Source organism: Scyliorhinus canicula, unplaced genomic scaffold (genome assembly GCF_902713615.1).
Source record: "Scyliorhinus canicula unplaced genomic scaffold, sScyCan1.1, whole genome shotgun sequence".
Classification (NCBI taxonomy): domain Eukaryota; kingdom Metazoa; phylum Chordata; class Chondrichthyes; order Carcharhiniformes; family Scyliorhinidae; genus Scyliorhinus; species Scyliorhinus canicula.
In genome coordinates, this window is record NW_024055974.1 from 34,124 (window position 1) to 57,034 (window position 22,911).

At 46.3% G+C, this 22,911-nt stretch overlaps 1 protein-coding gene and 1 long non-coding RNA gene across 6 annotated transcripts; both read right to left on the reverse strand.

The window, feature by feature from the left end:
• Positions 1 to 4,857: 4,857 nt before the first annotated feature.
• LOC119961395 (zinc finger protein 229-like) lies at positions 4,858 to 12,986 on the reverse strand. Of its 4 annotated transcripts, none has more exons than XM_038788786.1 (2): positions 12,947 to 12,986; positions 4,858 to 6,550 (listed from the first exon to the last, which is right to left on the reverse strand). In XM_038788786.1, exon 2 carries the CDS (start codon positions 6,206 to 6,208, stop codon positions 5,090 to 5,092), a length of 1,119 nt encoding a protein of 372 aa, XP_038644714.1. In that variant the 5' UTR covers positions 6,209 to 6,550; positions 12,947 to 12,986; the 3' UTR covers positions 4,858 to 5,089. The 4 variants fall into 4 exon arrangements, 3 of the variants coding, with proteins under 3 accessions (XP_038644714.1, XP_038644715.1, XP_038644713.1); XM_038788787.1 differs by lacking the exon at positions 12,947 to 12,986 and adding an exon at positions 11,120 to 11,156; XM_038788785.1 differs by lacking the exon at positions 12,947 to 12,986 and adding an exon at positions 9,552 to 9,601.
• A 5,529-nt stretch (positions 12,987 to 18,515) lies between these two features.
• LOC119961396 lies at positions 18,516 to 22,286 on the reverse strand. Of its 2 annotated transcripts, none has more exons than XR_005459651.1 (3): positions 22,248 to 22,286; positions 20,989 to 21,102; positions 18,516 to 18,848 (listed from the first exon to the last, which is right to left on the reverse strand). It is a non-coding gene; the product is annotated as an uncharacterized LOC119961396 (long non-coding RNA). The 2 variants fall into 2 exon arrangements; XR_005459652.1 differs by having other exon boundaries at positions 20,989 to 21,208; positions 22,248 to 22,267.
• Positions 22,287 to 22,911: the final 625 nt, after the last annotated feature.

Below are 22,911 nucleotides of genomic sequence, written 5' to 3' on the forward strand. Positions count from 1 at the left end.
AAGGGCTGAATGACCCTCCAGATGCTGTGATCTCAGGAGAGAAATTCAGCTGCTCAAGTCACTCCAAATAACTGGAGTCCCTCATCGCTGGTCCCATTCTTGTAAATGTTCTCGACACCCTCTCTCAGAACTTCACATCTTTCCCAAAGTGTGGGACCCATATACAGGGTTCCATTCCAGAGGGATAGAATTGAAAAGCACAGAGGAAACTCGATTAGAACCAGGGTTAGACATCACTGGGAGCTCTGTCAACATTGGTGATCTCCATTTAGAAAAAGGAAATAGAGGCACTGGATAAGGTGCAACAAAGATGCATAATATACAGAACTGAGAGCATTTAACACGCAGGAAAGGCTGGGGCTGCTTTATTTGGAAAAGAGAACATAGAACATAGAACAGTACAGCACAGAACAGGCCCTTCGGCCCTCAATGTTGTGCCGAGCCATGATCACCCTACTCAAACCCACGTATCCACCCTATACCCGTAACCCAACAACCCCCCCTTAACCTTACTTTTATTAGGACACTACGGGCAATTTAACATGGCCAATCCACCTAACCCGCACATCTTTGGACTGTGGGAGGAAACCGGAGCACCCGGAGGAAACTCACGCACACAGGGGGAGGACGTGCAGACTCCACACAGACAGTGGCCCAGCCGGGAATCGAACCTGGGACCCTGGAGCTGTGAAGCATTTATGCTAACCACCATGCTACCCTGCTGCCCCAAAGAAGACTAATGGAAGTCTTCGCGATTATGAAAAGATTCAATAATCCAATAGGAATTTCAGTAGAAACCTCTTTACCCAAGTGTGAGAATGTGTAACAAGCAAGTGGTTGAACAGCATGAATTACCTGAACGTAAAGCGAGATACATACATGAGAGAAAGGAATAGATGGAGATGCTGATGGGGGAGATGTAGAGGGGTGGATGGAGGATCATGTGGAGCATAAATACTGACACAGACCATGGCTAACCTCAGCCAGTAAGGGAATTTAACCTGTGCTGTTGGTGTCACAAACAAGCCATCCAGCCAACTGAGCTAACCGATCGCCGTATAAATCTAATAATTCCATAAATATTAGCGATTTCCTGTCTCCCACCATACTATTTAATGTAGTTTCCCAGTGCACCTCAGACAACTTGCCCCTCATACCCTGATAGTTTTCTTCTGTGAGAAACACCAAGATAAATTAAACAAAAGAACCATGTAACCACAATAGCCCATCTTCATGGCAATATGGCATGATTTTTGGGGTTTCCAAACAGAAATGGTCATGAAACATCGTCTAACCTCCAAACACCCTTTCACTCTTTGATCCTTGTGAAATGTGAAATCAGATATTCATAAGAAGGCTCAGAGAGGATCAGCCCATTGGGGGAGAAGCCGTGAGACCGGCCAGTCCAGCAGAAAGAAACCCTCTGACCATCCCCATTGACCAACAGAATGAACAAAATGCATTCCTGGATGTAATGGAGAACAGAAACAATAACAGCAGAATCCAATCCCTGTAATCGGTTGTGAACCTGTTGGTGTCTCAGAAAGTGCGATGAATTACAAAATCCCTTCGCACATGAATGAAATGAAAAAGTGAAATGAAAACCGCTTATTGTCACAAGTAGGCTTCAAATGAAGTTACTGTGAAAAGCCCCTAGTCGCCACATTCCGGCGCCTGTTCAGGGAGGCTGTAACGGGAATTGAACCATGCAGCTGGCCTGCCTTGGTCTGCTTTCAAAGCCAGCGATTTAGCCCTGTGCTAAACAGCCTCTTAATTTTTTTTTTATAAATGTTTTTTTATTGAGTTTTCATATTTTATATATGACAAATTACAAGTTATTAGAGAGAGAGAAAAAAAAAAGAAAACACAAAAATTTTACATGAATATTTACAGGTAAGCATCTTCATAACAATAATTGTGGCCGCCCCCTTTAGCCAGCATACATATTTTACATTCCCCAATATGGCCGAGGCACATGTTTATAGGCATTTATTTATAGTTTGGTTTTGGGCCTTGGCTTGCCATCAAACCCCCATACCGAGCCCGGAACCCCCCCCCCCCCCCCCCCCCCCGGCTACCTTCCCCCGATTCCCGCCCATTTTCCCCTGGTTCTTGGCCACCCGACTATTCTTCCTCATGTACGTTGGCCACAAACAGGTCCCGGAACAGTTGCATGAATGGCTCCCACGTTCTGTGGAAGCCGTCGTCCGACCCTCGGATGGCGAATTTGATTTTCTCCATTTGGAGAGATTCCGAGAGGTCGGACAGCCAGTCTGCAGCTCTGGGTGGTGCTGCTGACCGCCAGCCAAACAGGATTCTACGGCAGGCAATCAGGGAGGCAAAGGCAAGGGCGTCCGCCCTCCTCCCCAGGAATAGATCTGGCTGGTCTGAAACCCCGAAGACCGCCACTATCGGGCATGGCTCCACCCTCACCACTTTGGACATAGCCTCGAAGAAGGCTGTCCAGTACTCCACAAGTCTGGGATAGGACCAGAACATGTGGGCGTGGTTGGCCGGGCCTCTCTGGCACCGCTCACATTTGTCCTCCACCTCCGGGAAGAACCTACTCATACGGTTTCTCGTTAAGTGGGCTCTATGTACCACTTTTAGTTGCGTCAGGCTGAGCCTTGCGCACGTGGAGGTGGAGTTGACCCTATGCAGTGCTTCGCTCCAGAGTCCCCACCCTATCTCCATCCCCAGGTCGTCCTCCCATTTCCTTCTTGTTGCGTCCAGTACGGTGTCGTCCCTATCTACCAGTCGGTCATACATGTCACTACAGTTCCCTTTCTCTAGGATACTTGCCAGCCTCTTAATTGACAGCAGGTGAACGGCCTCTCCCAAGTATGAACTCGGAGGTGTGACTGGACGGCATAACTGAATGTTATAGATGTTATAACTAATAGATGTAAACAGGTATGAGATCATCAGGATTATGGCGACATGGCTGCAAGATGACCAGGGATGGGAATTGAATATATTCAGAATTTAGGAAGGACAGACAAAAAGGAAAAGGCAGTGGAGTGGCAGTGCTGGTTAAAGAGGAAATTAATGCAATAGTGAGGAAGGATATTAGCTCCAACAATGTGGAATCTGTATGGGTAGAGCTGAGAAACACCAAGGGGCAAAAAACATTAGTGGGCATCGTATCTAGACCCCCAAACTGCAGTGGTGATGTTGGGAATGGCATAAAACAGGAAATTAGGCTGATTGGAAAAGTTTCTTTTGGAATATCAAGAGAAAAAGATTGGTGCAAACAAATGTAGGTTCCTTACAGTCAGAAACAGGGGAATGTATAATAGGGGACAAAGAAATGGCTGAGCAAATAAATACATACTTTTGTCTGTCTTCCAAATGAGGGCACAAATCAGATACCAATAATGTGATTGAACACAGGATTTAGTGAGAGGGAGGAACTGAAGGAGATCAATATTAGGAGAGAAAGGGTGTTGGGGAAATTGATGGGATTGAAGGCTGATAAATCCCCAGGGCCTGATAATCTGCATCCCAAAGGATTTAAAGAAGTGACTCTAGAAATAGTGGATGCATTGGTGGTCATCTTCCAGGATTCTATAGACTCTGGAACAATTTCTGCAGATTGGAGGGTGCCTTAGATAATTCCACTATTTTAAAAGGGAGATAGAGAGAAAACGGAATTATCGACCAGTAAGTCAGATATAGGCAGTGGGGAAATATCTAGAATTCATTATCAAAAATTTTATAGCAAAGCACTGAGAAACCAGTGGCAGGATCAGACAGAGTCAGCATGGATTGGTGAAGGGAAAATCATGTTTGACAAATCTACTGGAATTCTTCGAGGGTATAACTGGTAGAGTTAATGAGGGGCAGCCAGTGGATATGGTATATTTGGACTTTCAGATGGCTTTTGACCAAAGTCCCGCATAAGATATTAGTGTGTAAAATAAAAGCACATGGGATCAGGAGTACTGTATTGAGATGGATAAAAAACTGGTTGGCAGACAGGAAACAAAGAGTAGGGATTAATGGTCTTTTCCAAATGAGCAGGCAGTGAATAGTGGGGTACCACAGGGATCGGTGCTCAGACCCCAGATATTCACAAGATATATTAATGATTTTTTTAAAAATTGAAAGTACCCAATTCGTTTTTTCTAATTAAGGGGCAATTTAGTGTGGCCAATTCACCTACCCTGCACATCTTTGGGTTATGGAGGTGAGACCCAAGGTGACACAGGGAGAATTTGTCTCCACACAGACAGTGACCCGGGGCAGGAATGAACACTGGTCCTCAGTGCCGTGAGGCAGCAGTGCCAACCACTGTGCCACCCTATATATTAACTATTTAGATGAGGTAGCAAAATGAGAAGGCAGACAATTATCTGAACAGCCATAGATTAGGAGGGGAATGTGCAACAAGACCTGGGTATCCTCATACACGTCACTGAAGGAAAGCAGCAGCTCCAGCAGGTGGCAAAGAAGGCAAATGGTATGCTAGCCTTCATTGTGAGCAGATTAGAGTACAGGAGCAGGGATATCTTGCTGCAATCTAAAGGGCCTTGGCGAGACCATACCTGGAATATTATGAGCAGTTTTGGTCTCTGAGGAAGGATGTTCTTGCTCTAGAGGGAGTGCAGCAATAATTTCCTAGACTGATTCATTGGGATGGTATGACTGACGTATGAGAGAGTGTATCAGTTAGGATTGTATTCGCTGGCGTTCAGAAGAATGGGGATCTCATAGAAACCTATAATATTATAACAAGACTTAACAGAGTAGATGCAGGAAAGATTATCCTGATGGTGGGAACCAGGGTTCACACTCTGAGGATACGGGGTAGACCATTTAGGATAGAGATGAGGAGAAATATCTTCAACCAGAGTGGTGAGTCTGTGGAATTTGTTACCACAGGAAATAGTTGAGGCCAATACATTGTATGTTTTCAGGAAGCAGTTAGATATAGCACTTAGGGTTAAGGGAATCAAAGGATATCGACGGAAAGTGGGATTAGCTATTGAGTTGGCTGATAAACCATGATCATAATGAATGGCAGAGCAGGTGCCAAGGGCAAAATAGTCTCTTCCTGCTCCTATTTTCTATGTAATCCCTTCCCACACTAAGAACAGGTGAATGGTTTCTCCCCAGTGTGAATTCGCTGGTGTCTCCGCAGGTTGGATGAATGAATGAATCCCTTCCCACACTGAGAGCAGGTGAATGGTCTCTCCCCAGTGTGAACTCGCTGATGTCTCTGCAGACTGGACAACCAAGTGAATCCCTTCCCACACTGAGAGCAGGTGAAAGGTCTCTCCCCAGTGTGAACTCGCTGGTGTGACTGCAGGTTGGATGAATGAATGAATCCCTCCCCACACTGAGGGCAGGTGAATGGCCTCTCCCCAGTGTGAACTCGTTGGTGTGTCTGCAGGTTGGTTAACTGTGTGAATCCCTTCCCACACTGAGAGCAGGTGAATGGCCTCTCCCCAGTGTGAACTCGCTGGTGTGTCTGCAGACTGGATAACTGAGTGAATCCCTTCCCACACTGAGAGCAGGTGAATGGCCTCTCCCCAGTGTGAACTCGCTGATGTCTCAGCAAGGTGGATGAATCAATGAATCCCTTCCCACACTGAGAGCAGGTGAATGGCCTCTCCCCAGTGTGAATTCGCTGATGTCTCAGCAAGGTGGATGAATCAATGAATCCCTTCCCACAATGAGAGCAGGTGAATGGCCTCTCCCCAGCGTGAACTCGCTGATGTCTCTGCAGGGTGGATAACTGTATGAATCCCTTCCCACACTGACAGCAGGTGAACGGTCTCTCCCCAGTGTGAATTTGCTGATGTTTCCACAGGTTACATGAATTAATGAATCCCTTCCCACACTGAGAGCAGATGAACGGCCTTTCCCCAGTGTGAACTCGCTGATGTCTCCGCAGGGTGGATGAATCAATGAATCCCTTCCCACACTGAGAGCAGGTGAACGGCCTCTCGCCAGTGTGAACTCGTTGGTGCGTCTGCAGACTGGATAACTGAGTGAATCCCTTCCCACACACGGAGCAGGTGAATAGTCTCTCCCCAGTGTGAATTTGCTGATGTCTCTGCAGGCTGGATAACTGAGTAAATCCCTGCCCACACTGAGAGCAGGTGAACGGCCTCTCCCCAGTGTGACTGCGTCGATGAGTCTCCAGCTCTGATGGGACTCTGTATCCCTTCCCAGAGTCCCCGCATATCGATGGTTTTTCCATGTTTTGGATCTCCTCGTGTCTCTCCAGGTTGGACAATCAGTGGAAGCCTTATCTACACACAGAATGTGTGCACCTTGTCTCCTCACTGTGAATGGTGTGATGTTTTTTCAGGCTGTGTAACCGTTTAAGCTCTTTCCACAGTCAGCTCACTCAGGTGCGTGTTGTGTGGGTCTCAGTACTTTTCCAGTCACGCTCACATTTAAAATCTTTTGAAGCCGACAGATTGGACTAACATTTCTCCTTCTCGCCGATGATATTCAGATCAGAAGGAATTGAGTGAGTTTGTCACATCGAGACGTGATGTTTAAGATTTCTGTCAATAATTCCTCCTCTTCCAATATCCTTTAAAAACAATTTACAAAAGTCAGCGGTCAGTACAGGATAGAAATTCAGAGCTGACAATTCGAGTTCCTCTCTCGTTCTCCAAAAGCTGTAAATCTCCATCCCACACAATCTCCCTCCATTCTCACTCTGCTGTATCTAATATTCACCCTCCCAATTCTCCTGAAGGTGCTGATTCATGTTGATTGACAGATCCAAGCTCAGCTCACTGCTTCCTGACCAGGACACAGAGATTAGAATCGGAGCAATGATGACTGGAAATCTATAACGTAGCTACAGTGTTGTATTACAAGACAAGAAATAATAATACATTTACTTAATACGGGCAGCACGGTAGCATGGTGGTTAGCATAAATGCTTCACAGCTCCACAGTCCCAGGTTCGATTCCCGGCTGGGTCACTGTCTGTGCGGAGTCTGCACGTCCTCCCCGTGTGTGCGTGGGTTTCCTCCGGGTGCTCCGGTTTCCTCCCACAGTCCAAAGATGTGCGGGTTAGGTGGATTGGCCATGCTAAATTGCCCGTAGTGTCCTAAAAAGTAAGGTTGAGGGGGGTTGTTGGGTTACGGGTATAGGGTGGATACGTGGGTTTGAGTAGGGTGATCATGGCTCGGCACAACATCGAGGGCCGAAGGGCCTGTTCTGTGCTGTACTGTTCTATGTTCTACTTTATTATAAACTGTAAATAGTATATCCAATCAGTATCATGTAACAACACAAGACATATCTCTGTTCATTATTCATTTAATCATCCTTAAATGTCAGCCATCTCCTGGGGAACCCACCCCTTTAATTGTGAACATTAGGAACTTAGTGAACTTTTTTGAAATAAATTTACAGTAATTAAGGTGCAATTTAGCGTGGCAAATCCGTCTGCCCTGTACATCTTTGGGTTGTGGAGCTGAGACCCATGCAGAAACACGGAGAATGTGCAAACTCCACACGGACAGTGACCCGGGGCCGGGATCGAACTCGGGTCCTTGGCGCCGTGAGGCAGCAGTGCTAAGCACCATGCTTTTCGTCAGTCAAATAAATGTGTCAACCTGTTAAGGCAATATTGTTCAAACTTTTTCTTCCGGGGACCCATTTTTACAACCGGCCAACCTTCGGGATCCAACCCGGCCGATCTTCGTGACCTACACCGGCCGACCTTCGCAGCCGAAGCCGGCTGACCTTCGTGACCCACTATTTCCTCTTATCTTGTTTGCTGCTGACAACATGGAGGAATCGCAATCGCGCCCAAAGCACGTGATGTCAATGTTCAGGGTGTGTGACCTGCTCTCTGCCTCCCTTCAGGCAGGAAGATTACAGACATTTTTTTTTAAAATCTTCTGCGACTCCGATTGCACAAATTTGCGGGCAACAGCCGGATTTTTTTTTACAAGTTCAGGGGGAGGGGGTTTATTTGATAAAGTTTAACAGAAAAAAATGTTTACATCCTCTACAAATTGGAGGTTCACCACATTTCACCGAAACATTACAATTAAAAACGTAAAAAAATAAAAAGACACTTAAAAATCAATCAATTAATTGATAAAGCTTCCAAATACGACCTGCAGGCACTTTGTTTTGGAATGTTTAAAAATTAAGATTAAAAACGTTGACATCTCTTTGTTGTAGTTACAGCTGTGGTGAAACCATCGTTGGATCTCTCACCATTCTTGGAGTAAGAGACTTCAAAGTTCAGAAAGCAACCAATCACATCATTCCCCCCGAACTTTCTGCAGCCAGCTTTTAACAATGCCGGCTGCTGCGGCCTTCAAAAAGGCTGCGACTAGATTTCAGAAAATGCGGCCGCACTGCGCATGCGCAAAACTCTTGAGCATGCGCACCGATGAGCAGGCACACATGCGCAGTGCGGCCGCATTTTTAAAATACGTTCGTGGCCATTTTGAAGGCTGCTTGAAGCCGGTATTATTAAAAGCCGGCTGCTTCATGCGGATTTGCGCGATCGGGAGCGCCGCGACTGACGGCTCCGTGACCCTCCCGACATCTGCCCGTGACCCACACACGGGTCGCGCCCTCGACTTTGACAATGCCTGTGTTAAGAAGATGGGAGTGAGGAGTTGGAACCACTTTGTGAAGCCGCGAATCTTCATGGAAATTTTTTTCCCCCCAATTAAGGGGCAATTTAGCGTGGTTTAATTGATTTTATTGTCAGTCTGCAGACAGGAGCTGAAGAACTGAACCCAGGCAGAGGAGAGGGAGGGAGAAAACTGCGAGTGGAGGAAAGATATGGTGCAGATGGTGAGATGGGTTTGGATTTCAGCCCAGGGAGGAGGGAGAGTGTGTGGGACGAGAAAAAATGTTCCAGAGAAACTAGAATTGTCTGTTCAGAATTTCTATTGTGTACTGATCGTGATGACTTTTATTTATTTTTTTTAATTACAAAAAACATAAATTTAGAGTACCCATTTCTTTTTTTACCCCAATTAAAGAGTAATTTTAGCGTGGCCAATGCACCTACCCTGCACATCTTTTTGGACCCACGCAGTCATGGGGAGAATGTGCAAACTCCATACAGACAGTGACCCAGAACCGGGATCAAACCCGGGTCCTCGGCTAACCACTGAGCCACCGTGCCTGCCCCTAGTGATGACTTTATAAACTCCTTTTACAGGATATTACAAGGGGAGGATTTACAGATGGAAACTCAAATCAAACTTCACATAAAGATTTAACAGAGTCACTCCATTCATCAGGACCTGAATATCATTGGCCCGTGAATGTGGAAAGAGAAATGTTTGAGCTTTGACAAGAGTCATCGGACTCGAAACGTTAGCTCTTTTCTCTCCCTACAGATGCTGTCAGACCTGCTGAGGTTTTCCAGCATTTTCTCTTTTGTTTCAGATTCCAGCATCCGCAGTAATTTGCTTTTATTTCAGAAAAATGTTTGTCTGGTCTTTCTGCAGGAAAAGATTTTCATGATCAGTGTGACTGAAAAATACCCGATACACACTCGAGTGAGAGTGTTCCAGTGAACTGCCTGTGGAAAGAGCTCTTACCAGTTACAGTCTGAAAAAAACATCACACCATCCAGAGCGGGGAGAGACCATGTACACATGCTCTCTGTGGGGACAAGACAGAAACTAATCGTCAAACGTGGAAAGGGACAAGGACACCAGCAGCATGTTGAAACAGTGGAAATGTGGGGACAATGGGAAGGGATTTAGCTCCCCATGTGCGCTGGAGATTCATCACCATAGTCATACCGGCGACAGACCATTCACCTGTTCTGAGTGTGGGAAGGGATTCAATCAGTTATCCGAGTGAGGATTTACCAGGATGTGGGAGCCGAGCTGGTGAGGAAGCGAGTGGCCTTTAATAAGGTTCAGGCTGCTCTGTGTAAGAAAGGAGTTTGATTTGGGGCGGTATACCCGGCAAAGCTGCAGCTCACATACGAGTCCAAAGACTTCCATTTTGATAGACCGGAGGAGGCAAACATTGTAAAGCATGGACTGGGGTCCAGTTATCTGTATTGGACAAGATCTACGTTTACAGTGGGTGTTGTGATATCCTCTATATAGTTTTTGATATTGTGATAAAATCTGTAGATATATGGGGGGGGGGGGGGGGGGGTGTAGGAAGACGGGTGAGCTACCTGATGACTAAAGAGCTGTTTGTGTTTTACTCTGCGAGTGTATGGGTGCGTGTGAGGCAGCCATCTTGGGTGGACTCTTGGCCTGTACATTTTGAAGATTTACTGGATAATTCCTCATGGCTGATTCCGTGATGGGGGACGAGGGTGTGGCGGGAGGGTGACACACCCCTGATTCAGCTGGTCACCTGGAGCGTAAGCATATTGGTTGGACCAGTGAAGGACCAGTGAAGAGGTGGAGGGTTTTTGCTCACCTAAAGAATCTAACTGCTGGTGTGGTGTCCTTGCAGGAGAGTCACTTGCGGGTTAGAGATCAGACTGGACTGCGGAGCGGTGAGCCAAGTGTTTCACTCGGGCTTTGACTAAGGGTTTGAGATCAGACCGGACTGCGGAGCGGGGAGCCAAGTGTTTCACTCGGGCTTTGACTAAGGGTTTGAGATCAGACCGGACTGCGGAGCGGGGAGCCAAGTGTTTCACTCGGGCTTTGACTAAGGGTTTGAGGTGCTGCAATTCTAATCAATTAACCGGCCCCTCTTTCAGTCACTGGGATCATTGCGGACACTAATGGGAGATACGAGGTGGTCAGTGGGTCTCTGGGTGCTGATGAATGGCTAAGCCCCTAACTGGGACGATGTGTCATTTGTAAATAAATTGTTGAGATCCATTCCAGACCTGGATACACATCAATTGATTCTTGGGGCAAATTGTGTACTGGATCCTAAATGGACTGGTCCAAGCCCATTCAACCACTACAAGAACAAAAATGGAATGAAATCTGGACGGACCACCCGGCATCGACCCAAGCATCGGAAATGACAACAGCAAACCCGGCAAAAGATAAAGAAATCTGTTCCCATCAGTAGAGTATAAAAGGATTATGGGACACAGATTTAAGATTTTGAGCAAGATCTACAAGGGAGATAGGAGGAAGAAATTTTACACAGTGAGTGGTAATGATCTGAACTCAATGCTTACACACAAAGGTCGATAATCTCCAGGTCCTGATAACGCGAATGGTGCTGTCAGAATTTGATGTGAATATTGGTTGTGAGTTTCCTGTCTGCGAATCCCTTTCTAAGCCCCTGTGAAAGAAGTTTACAAAGGCATCACTGTCAGTCCAGAAATGAAATTCAGGAAAGATAAACATTTCTCCTGGTTAGTTTGCTGTGTGCAAATCCTCCACTTCTAATCCCCTGTAAAAGAAGCCGCAGAGCTTCAACACCATTATCCCAACAAGACTAATAACCAAAGTCCGCAATCTTGAACTTGACCCTTCCCTGTGCAGCTGGAGCCTCGACTTCCTCACCAACGGACCACAATCTGTCAGGATAGGCAACAGCACCTCCTCCACCATAGTCCTCAACACCCGCAAGGATGTGTGATCAGTCCTCTACTGTACTCCCTATACACCCATGACGGTGTGGCAAGATTTAACTCCAACTCAATCGAAGTTTGCAGATCATATGACTGTGGTGAGCCGCATCTCAAACAACGACAAATCAGACTACAGGAGAGACATAAATCACTTGGTTGCATGATGTACCGAAAACAACCTCTCCCTAACTGTTGGAAAGACCAAGGAACTGATCATCAACTTCAGGAAGCGCAGCACAACACACTCTCCCATCTACATCAAGGCTCCGAAGTGAAAATGGTCGATAGCTTTAAGTTCCTGGAGGTCACCATCACCCACAGTCTGTCCTCGTCCACTCACGTTGTTGCAACAGTCAAGAAAGCCCAACAACGTCTCTACTTCCTGCGGAAGCTAAAGAAATTTGGCACGTCTGCATCGACTCTCACAAATTTCTACAGATGTGTGATAGAGAGCATCCTGTCCGGCTGCATCACAGCCGGGTACTGCAACTACTCAGTCAAAGATCACAAGAAACTGCAGACTGTGGTGAACTCAGCCCAACACATCACACAAACTTGCCACCCCCACATTGATTCTGTATACACCTCTCGCTGCCTCAGGAAGGCAGACAGCATTATCTGAGACCCCTCCCACCCAGGCATTGCCTTCGTCCAGGCCCTTCCATCAGGCAGAAGGTACAGAAGTCTGAAGACCCGCACATCCAAACATAGGAACAGCTTCTTCCCCACAGCTACAAGATTCCTCAACAACTCCCCCATTCAGACCGACCTGTTTCCTGTAAGTACGCTATTCCTGATGCCCTATGCTGCTCTTGCTTATGTATTTGCTTTGTTTGGCCCCTTGTTCCGCACTGTAACCAATCACTCACTGTTTGTCGATGTACCATTTGTCAATGTTTCCTGTTGATTATTCTTGTGTCTACTATGTACGTACTGTGTACGTTCCTCGGCCGCAGAAAAAATACTTTTCACTGTACTTCGGTACATGTGACAATAAATCAATCAATCAAAAGAGCTTTGGACACATGGGACAGAATGTCTAATGTGACAGTGAAATCCGGAGAGCAGGATTGGCTTCCTTTTCTTTCCATCTCTGCCACCGCTTTGCATCATCAATAAGACATCGGGAGTCAAAGACTAATCCAGTTTGATGGACAAGTTGTCTCCATTCTGAACAATGGGGAACAAGCTCCTCCCACTCATTGAAACATCGCCCCGACAAAGATGAGAAACGCCCATGCGCCCTGATGCACATCCAATAAAGATGGCGGCCGTTAACCAGAGCCGAATATGAGCTGCAGCTCCGGTCGGTACAAACTGGGTCCAGTAAGCTGTTTTCCGAGTATTGCGCCTCACAACAGCTTGACATAACATTTCCGCCCACCCCCGCGATCTCTCGCTCCCTCAATATTGTTAAACGCCTCTTACCAATTTCAGATCTGAAGACGACGCCCTTCTGCTTCGCCATTACCCACACTGCGCATCTTCAATCACAGCGGGCTCCGCCCCTCATTCACTCCGATTGGTTGGAGAACCAGCCGCTCCCTGTCGGTCCTCCAGCCCCACCCCTCCTCTTCCTATTGGTCGGGAGCTGCCGTCAATCACACGGGCATTGTGACGGTTGCAGATGGTGAGAGCGGCCACAAGCTCAGACTGACTGGCTGATTGTCCAATAATAACAGTGAGAGTCTCAGTGGGACAATCAGACAATAATAGTGGAGATGGGGCCCAGAGGGGAAACAGCAAAGGATTCACTCACTTTGAGAGTAACAAACACGGTTTGTTCCAAGAATAAGTCAGGCTGCAGTTTGTGAGTGGATCCAATGTTGACTCATAGAATCCCTACAATGCAGGAGGCCATTCAGCCCATTGAGTCTGGACTGACCCTCTGAAAGAGCACCCAATCCCCCACCCTATCTCTGGACCCCTCCCGGGGACTATATAGCCTAGCTAATTTAATAATAAACATCTTTGGACTGTGGGAGGAAACCAGAGCATATGGAGGAAATCCATGCTGACATGGGAAGAATGAAACCCAAGTTCCTGACACTATGAGGCAACAGTGATAATCATTGTGACACCGTGTGTAGCTCCATTACTCTGTCAATGTTACCATTAGACAATAACCTGCCTGTTTTATTCCAATTCTGGTATGTGTTCCTCTGTCACTGTTATCATTAGACAATAACCTGTCTTATTCCAATTCTGGTGTGTGTTACTGTGTCCCTGTTATTATTAGACAACAACCGATCTGATATTCCAATTCTGGTGTGTGTTACTCTGTCACTTATCATTCGACAATAATAGGGGGGCAAGATGCAAGGTAGCAATGATAATTTGATGTTTCTGTGTTATAGTCAGTGTCACTGGGAGATGTGTGATAAAATAGGAATGGAAACATCATGACTGAGACACAAATGACTGACTCCACCTGACAGAGCTGTTCTATCCAAGGGGAGAGCTCCCCTTGGGGAGCTCCAGAGATTTCTGGTATCTGCGATGCATCTGTAGAGGAACTGGAAATATTCAGTTCCTTCTCATGGTGCTCGAGTTACACAGTCATACAGGAATATATCGGACAACTCATAAAAAATGTTTTAATCTTCTCTTTGAGAAACATTGTGATTGAAAACATCAAATGTGAAAACCGCAGGAGTGGAAAATTAAGAATGTCACAATGGACATCGTCCCACAGTTCCACAGACCCTGGTTCAATTCCAGCCGTGGGTGACTGTGTGGAGTCTGCATGGGTTTCCTCCGGGTGCTCTGGTTTCCTCCCACAGTCCAAAGATATGCAGGTTAGGTGGATTGGCCATGATCAATTTCCTCCTCGTGTCCAAGAATGAAAAATGAAATGAAAATCGCTTATTGTCACGAGTAGGCTTCAATGAAGTTACTGTGAAAAGCCCCTAGTCGCCACATTCCGGCGCCTGTCCGGGGAGGCTGGTACGGGAATGTGTAGGTTAGATGGGGTTATGGGGATAGGATGGAGGATTGGGCCTAGATAGAGTGCAAATTAAATGGGCCGAATGGCATCCTTTGCACTGTAGGGATTCTATGAGTGAACTGTTCAATTCATCCCATTCACCATAACACTGCCAATTTACCCTCTACTAGTGTTTATCCAATTCCCTTTGAAAGTTACTGTTAAATCTGCTTCCAACAGCCTGTCAATGTGAATTCCAGATTCTCATCATCACCCCCTTGGGTTCTGTTGTCAAATATCTTAAATCTCTGTGTCCTCTGGTTCCAAACCCTCCTGCTCTTGGGAAACAGTTTCTCCCCATCGACACTATCAGAAATCCTTCCTCATTTTAAACACCTCTATTCTTCACCTTCCCTGATCTCAGAGGGACAATTGATGTTTCTCCTGCTCTGAGTCACAAGGACTCAAAACGTTAACTCTGTTTCTCTCAATACCGATGCTGCCAGAACGGCTGAGTTTTTCCAACATTTACTGTTTTTCTCCCACTTTTTCCTTCTTTAATTGATCAAAAACCCATCATGATTTGAACACCTCTATTAAATAGGGACACACAGAGATTGAGAGAGATATGGAGGAAAGGAGAGAGACAGACGGAGATTTTAAAAAACAGAAAGACGAGGTGGCGAGAGATAAAAGCTGAGAAATAGAGGAAACAAGTAACACAGAAAGAATGATATAAAATATAAGGGAGCAGGTTATCAGTTCCCAGCTACAGAGAGCAGAGGGAACTCAGTGACTGATCCACAAACACAGCCGGTTCTGTCCGGGAATGGAGACTCTGAACAGAAATAACCGGCTCATTTGTAAATGTCACCACAATGTGATCTGTGTGGCTCTGCCCTGACTCTGTGGACAGATATAGGCCGCACTGACAGATATTCTCACCAGATTGTGGTCCCTGGATTTATTTTCTGCTCAGAAGTGAGATGTGCGGTTTGGAACCGGCAGCAGAGAAACAGGAAGTTGTGTTACCTGAGAATGAAACAGCAGGCGTCAGTTTCATGTTATCACCATGAACAGTCTTCCTGCCTGTGAGGGTGAACTCACTCTGACAACATCAAGAACACCCACACAGATTGCTGCCGGCCTCAGCATTACATTCACCTCACTTCCCATTTTAAACATTAAAATATATGAGGTTATTTGGGTTTTCGAGACATTCGTTGAATTGGAAGATGGACTGAGGGTTATCACTGGGAGAATTGAGGGGACATTATAGAAAAATTTAATTTTCCTTAAAGACAGTTATTAGAAAATAGGAGATTTAAAGTTAGTCAGGATAGTCAGAGACTTTTTCTAAGGGTGGAAGTGTCAGTTATAAGGGGGCACACTTTCAACGCGAGAGGGGGAAAGTTTAAGGGAGCTGTGTGCGGTAAGTGTTTCATGCAGAGAGTGGTGGGTGTCTGGAACTCACTGCCAGAGGATGTGGTGGAAGTAGCACATTAGCAACAGTTAAAAGGCAACTGAATGGGTACATGAATAGGGAGGAAACAGAGGGATACGCACCGAGTCAGGACAGAAGATTTTTTTTTGTAGTTAGAGCATCGTGATCGGCACAGTCTTGGAGAGTCGAAGAGCCTGTTCCTGTGCTGAACTTTTCTTTGCACTTTATTCAGGTCCCCTCCCCGCCTCTCTGCTCCAAAGAAAACAACCCGATCTTATCCAGCGTCTCTTCACAGTTAAAATGCTCCATTCCAAGTAGCATCCTGGTGAATCTTCTTCACCCTCTCTCATGCAATAACCTCCTTCCTATTGTGCGGTGAACAGAACTGAATACAGTCCTCCAGCTGCGGCTGAACCAAAATCCTCTGCAGCTCCAACATTACCTCCCTGCTCTTAATAGTCTATTCCACGACTGATAAAGGCAGGTGTCCCGTCTGCCTTCTTAACTACCCTATTCACTTGTCCTGCCGCTGTCAGGGGTCTATGGGCAAACACCAAAGATCCTACAAGATGTCTACCCTAAGATGTCTACCAAATTATGAGGGGCATGGACCGAGTGGATCGTCAGAAGCTTTTGCCCAGGGTGGAAGAGAAGGCTGAAGGGTGACCTGATGGTAGTCTTTAAAAATGGTTAAAATGTTCAATAATCCAATAGGGATTTCAGTAGAAACCTCTTTACCCAGCGAGTGGTGAGAATGTGGAGCTCACTACCACAGCGAGTGGTTGAGGTGAACAGCATGAATCCATTGAACGTAAAGCTAGATACATACACGAGGGAAAGGAATAGAAGGAGATGCTGATGGGGGAGATGTAGATGGGTGGTGGAGGCTCATGTGGAGCATAAATACTGACACAGACCAATTGCTCCGACTGGCCTGGCCCTGTGCTGTAGACTCAATGGAACAGAGACAAATGTATTTATTTTAGATCTACCAGTAGTAGTAGATGCAGAGTCCATCAAATAAATTAAAGCCAAAGGGCTGCACGGTGGCCCAGTGGTTAGCACTGCTGCCTCGCGACGCCGAGGACCCGGGTTCGATCCCAGCCCCAGGTCACTGTCTGTGTGGAATTTGCACATTCTCCCCATGTCTGCATGTGTTTCACCCCCACAACCCAAAGATGTGCTGGGTAGGTGGATTGGCCACGCTAAATTGCCCCTTAATTAGAAAAAAAAAAAGAATTGGGGTACACTAAATTGTAATTTCTTTTAAAATTCAGGCCAGACTGAAGCGTCATGGTGTTGTGATCTCACTTAAAGAGTGTGGAGCAGTCGCAGCATCTGGGTTACAATGAACATTCATCTTCTGAAAGCCCTTGTGTGGCCGGTGACAATGTGCGGCTGTGAAAGCTGCAGCATCAAGAAGCCGGACGAGGCTCCAATAAAAGTGTTTGAATTGAAAGGACTCAGACGGATATTCCGTGTGTCACGGACGGCAAAGTGGATGAATGAGTGGGAGCTGGAGAAAGCTGGTGCTCAGAGGAACCAGTTTGAGGCAGTGATATCGAGGAAGCTCACGCATTTTGGACATGTGTTGTGAACAGGAAGGGAGCGTTTGAACAAAGAGGTAATGCCAGGCACCTGGAAACTGTACAAGGAAGGCCCAAGATGTTCTGGGTGGATAGTATCAGAATGTGGACTGGCCTCTCGATGGGACAGGCAGTGAGAGCAGCGGAGAAATCAGTGAGAAAGATTGTCTAAAGAGCAGCCAACACTCGGAATGAGGACGGATGAAAGACAGGACATCTGTAGTGGTGGAAAAAAGACTATTTACTAAACAGGATAAAATTAATGTACCATATCTGCCTTTGCAGATCATTGCAGTGGAAATGTGCCCTCGCTCGAAGAGAATCAGTCCCCTGGAATGAAACTTGGTAGACTGGCCAGTCCAGAGGGAAACACTCCGACCTCCCACATCACCAACTGTCAGAGTGAACATGGTTCAGTCATGGATGTGATTCACAGCAGCAAAAACAGCAGAATCCAACCCCTGTAACTTGTGAACCTGCTGGTGTCTCAGCAGGTGGGATGACTGAGTGAATCCCTTCCCACAGTTAGAACAGGTAAATGATCTCTCCCCGTTGTGAACTCACTGGTGTGTGAGTAGGCTGGATGAATCTCAGAATCCTTTACCATACACAGGTCACAGTAAATGGTCTCTCCCCAGAGTGAACTCCCCTGTGAGTCAGCAGGTTGGATGAAGCTCTGATTCCTTTCCCAGACATGGAGCAGTAAATGGCTTCTCCCCGATGTGAACTTGCTGGTGTGTTCGCAGGTCTGATGCATCTCCGAATGCTTTCCTACACACGGAGCAGATAAACGGCTTCTCCCCAGTATGAACTCGCTGGTGAGTCAACAGGCAGAATGAATCTCGGAATCCTTTCCCACAATTGGAGCAGGTGAATGGTCTCTCCCCAGAGTGAACTCGCTGGTGTCTCAACAAGTCAGATGAATTAGTAAATCTCTTCCCACACGCTGAGCAGGTAAACGGCTTCTCTCCAGTGTGAACGCGCTGGTGTGCCAGCAGGCAGGACGAATCTCTGAATCCTTTCCCACACTTGGAGCAGGTGAATGGTCTCTCTCCGGTGTGAACTTGCTGGTGTGTCCGCAGGTTGGACGAAGATCTAAATCTCTTCCCACAGTTGGAGCAGGTGAACGGTCTCTCCCCGGTGTGACTGCGTCGATGTGTTTCCAGCGCAGATGGGAAAGTGAATTCCTTCCCACAATCCCCACATTTCCACGGTTTCCCCATGGTGCGGCTGTCCGTGACTTGATGCTTTTCCAGTCACACTGATGGTAAAATAGCCGATGGTTTTCCCGTCCTAATGAATCGAGTGACTGTCAGATCTCGATGTGAAGTTTGGTTTGAGATTTCTTGCTGCAAATCGTCCCCTTTGAATATCCTGTGAAAGGAGTTTACAAATGTCATTACAGTCAGTACAGCTCAGAAATTCAGAACAGACAATTCTAGTTGCTGTGGAACATGCTTTCTTCACTCGTTCCCCAAAAACTGTAAATTTCCTTTTAAAAAAAAATATTATTGGAATTTTGCATTTAATATCAAAACATTGCAGAATATAAAAACAATAATAGTAACCAAACCAATAACAATGACAATACAAGTATCACATGCTGCTGCCGTGTCTGTGACAGTCATCCCAGTGCTATCAATCCCTCCCTCTGTTACATTGTGTATTAAACAGTTTTTTTTTAAAAAAAGATGTTCTTATTGGGACTTTTAATGTTTGATCATAAGAATTATACACAACTTGACATCGGTATTTACCGTTATTGCCAGGGTTGTTTGCGTTATTTACCATTACTTTCATTTAGCTGGTGGTGGGGGACACGGGTGGAGGGGGGGTCCTATTTCCCCCCCCCCTTGAGTTTTGGTCGGTGGTTTGGATGGTCCATCTCCCCGGTGCACACACTCTACCTCCCTCCCTCCATTCTCACTCTGCTCCCTCCCTCCATTCTCACTCTGCTCCCTCCCTCCATTCTCACTCTGCTCCCTCCCTCCATTCTCACTCTGCTCCCTCCCTCCATTCTCACTCTGCTCCCTCCCTCCATTCTCACTCTGCTCCCTCCCTACATTCTCACTCTACCTCCCTCCCTCCATTCTCACTCTACCTCCCTCCCTCCATTCTCACTCTACCTCCCTCCATTCTCACTCTGCTCCCTCCCTCCATTCTCACTCTGCTCCCTCCCTCCATTCTCACTCTGCTCCCTCCCTCCATTCTCACTCTGCTCCCTCCCTCCATTCTCACTCTGCTCCCTCCCTCCATTCTCACTCTGCTCTATCTAATATACACCCTCCCTATCCTTCTGAAGGTGCTAAGTCACGCTGATCGACAGATTAATACTCAGTTTCCTGTTCTCAACCAAGTGATAACATCCGAAGAAATAGGAGCAGGAGTAGGCCATTCAGCCCATCAAAGCTCTTCTTCTATTTAACAAGATCATGGCTGATCGGATTGTGACCCTAAATTTCATTTTCTTCCTGTCACCATAACCCTCGACTCCCTTTTCTATCAAAACTCTAACTGGGCCTTGTATATATTTAACGATGCAGCCTCCACTGCTCTCTGGGGAAGAGAATTGCAAAGACTAACCCCCCTCTGAGGGAAGACATTAATCATCATCTCCATCAGAAATGTGACCCTTTATTTTGACAATCTGCCCATTAGCTCCTGAATCCCCCATGAGGGGAAACATCCTCTCTTCAGCTCCCATATCATGTTACCTCAGAATCTTATGTTTCAATATGATCACCTCTAAACTCCAATGAGTCCAGACGCTTTCCTCACAACTCAACACATTCATCCCAGGAATTAGCCCGGTGATCCTTCTCTGAACTGCTCCCAATGCAAGAATCATCCTCCTCAGTTAAGGAGATTGAAAGTGTGCACCGTACTCCCGATGCTATGATCTGAGAGCCATTACAGAGACACGGCTGCAGGATTCCATCACTTTTGAGAAGGGCAGGCTGGTACCTGAATATTCAAGATTCCATCACTTTTCAGAATGGAGTTGCCATTCAGCCCCTCAAGCCTGCTCCACAATTTAATAAGGTCATGGCTGGTCAGATAGTAATCTCAAATCTTCAATTACAGAGAATAAATATGGAGCGGAATTTGATGGTTAATATCAGCTGATGAGCAGAAGAAAAATGATCTTTGATGCAGGAAAAACAATTCCTGACCTCGGGAAGATAAAGATGGCAAATCAGCAGCACAAAGCCAAGGGATGGGCAGCAGTGAACTTCATTCAGACACATTGGAAGAAATAACAGTAAAATACCAAAACTGGTTAAAATAAATCCACTATTAGAGGCAGAAGACATGAGACAATGGCAGAGAGGTGATGAGGGATGGCAGAGAGGTAATGAGGGAGGGAAGAGTTGAAACAGAGCAATGGGTGAACATGGATTCAGATCCACAGTGAAGGAGCCAAACCTGCCCCAGAGCCCTGGAACCAGAGCACAGATAACAAAGCACAACACTAAAAACTCTAAATTATAGATGGATGCTCAATAATACTCACCTCTGGAACTATTTCAGTTTTCAAATTTGAAACCTTCTGCTGGAATTGCAGCTTGAAATAATTCAGCAGCACTCAAATCAGAGAAAAATTGCAGTCTTCAAATGTTCTAGCTCACTGTGAAAGGTGATTACAAGAGTCATGTGTCAATAGTGGTTTAAATCAAGAGATAAACATTTTTCTTGATTTGAGATTGCTGTGTAAATACTCTCCTTCTGACCTCCTGTAAAATAAGTTTGCAAAATCCATCAGTCAGTCCAGGATGCCAATTTATAACATTCCCTCCTTCTGTTTCCTGGTATAGAATTACTTAAAATGAGATATACTTAATTGGAAGTAGTTCAGACAAAGTTCACCGAGCTGATTCCTGGCTAGAAGGGAGTTGGTTTCAAGAGGAAATGTTGGGCAAGGTGGCTAGCACTATTGCTTCACAGCGCCAGGGTCCCATGTTTAATTCCCGGCTTGGGCCACTGTCTGTGCGGAGTCTGCACGTTCTCCCCATGTCTGCGTGGGTTTCCTACGGGTGCTCCGGTTTCCTGAAAAACGTGCTTGTTAAATGAATTGGATATTCTGAATTCTCCCTCATGTCCCCGAACAGGCGCTAGAATGTGGCTACAAGGAGATTTGCACAGTAACTTCATTGTGGTGTGAATGTACGCCTACTTGTGACAATAAATTTTTAAAAATTATTATTGTATGCCCTGCAGCACCTTTCCGCATCTAAAGAGGGTGGCTGTAAACCAGACCTTTCAATCAATGAGTCATACATTTTCTCTCCTGGCCCCTGGAACCCCGGCGCAGTGGCAGAGTGGTTTGCACTGCTGTCTCACAGCACCAGCGACCCGGGTTCAATTCTGGCCTTGGGTGACTGTGTGGTGTTTACACATTCTCCTCGTTTCTGCGTGGGCTTCCTCCGGCTGCTCTGGTGTCCTTGCACAGGTCAGGTGGGAATAGGGTGAAGAGTGGGCCGAGGTAGGCTGCTCTTTCGAGGAATCGGTGCAGACGTGATGGGCCGAATGGCCTCATTCTACGCTCCAGGGATTCTGTGATCAAGGCTGTCAGGATGGCCGCGCATGCGCTCTGCTCCCCGCTGAACGAAGATGGCGGCAATGGAACTGGGCCTGATCCGGATAAAAGCCCCGCAGCTGCAAACTGAAGGGTTTTATTTCGGCCGTGGGCCTTCACCGGGCGTTTATGAAGCTTCCTCTCCCTCCCCACCCCCGAATCCCGACTCCATTCCTCCCTCCGCCTCGCCGACTCACCCGCCCAAACAGCCGCTTCCACACTCGCAGAGCTCCGGGCAAAATGGCACTGCGCATGCACCAGATAGAGCTCTAGGCCTGCGGACTGTGCTCATGTGGAGTGAATAGAGCACATTCACATCAAGGGGATTGCTGGGCAATATGCGCACCATTGCAACATCACAGTTAATACAATATAACTTTGTTACCATTTGAGATAAATTAATCTAAAAATGTCATACATTTTGAATTGGTGATCTGCTATGCTCCATTTGTCAAAGTTCTCCTGTGCGACCATGCAGTTTTTAAAGCTTTTATACTATTTCCTCTCTCATCCCTCCTCCGACGTTGCTGACTCTGACTGGGTTCAATCGCAGTCACTGGTTCCTCTTTTTCCTTCTCCATCTCTGATTCTGAATACTCACTGTTTTACAAAATCATACTGCACAAGTAAAAGTCATTCGGCCCATTATACCTCGACTGGCTCTTTGGAATATCTATCCAATTATTCACACAGCCCTGCTGGCAGAGTCAGAGCAATGTATATCTGCTGTAGTAATCCGAGTGATTAATGGAAATAGTTTTCCAGTTGGATAGTTCACAGTCACATTCACTCCTGTGGAAAAATTGATTGTCCAATTTATTATCCAATTAAGTGTTCACAATTAGTTATGCACACAGAGCA

What these genes read in the sequence shown, in the direction of transcription:
- LOC119961395 (XM_038788786.1), bottom strand. Translation starts at nt 6,208, where the DNA reads ATGGAAAAACCATCGATATGCGGGGACTCTGGGAAGGGATACAGAGTC.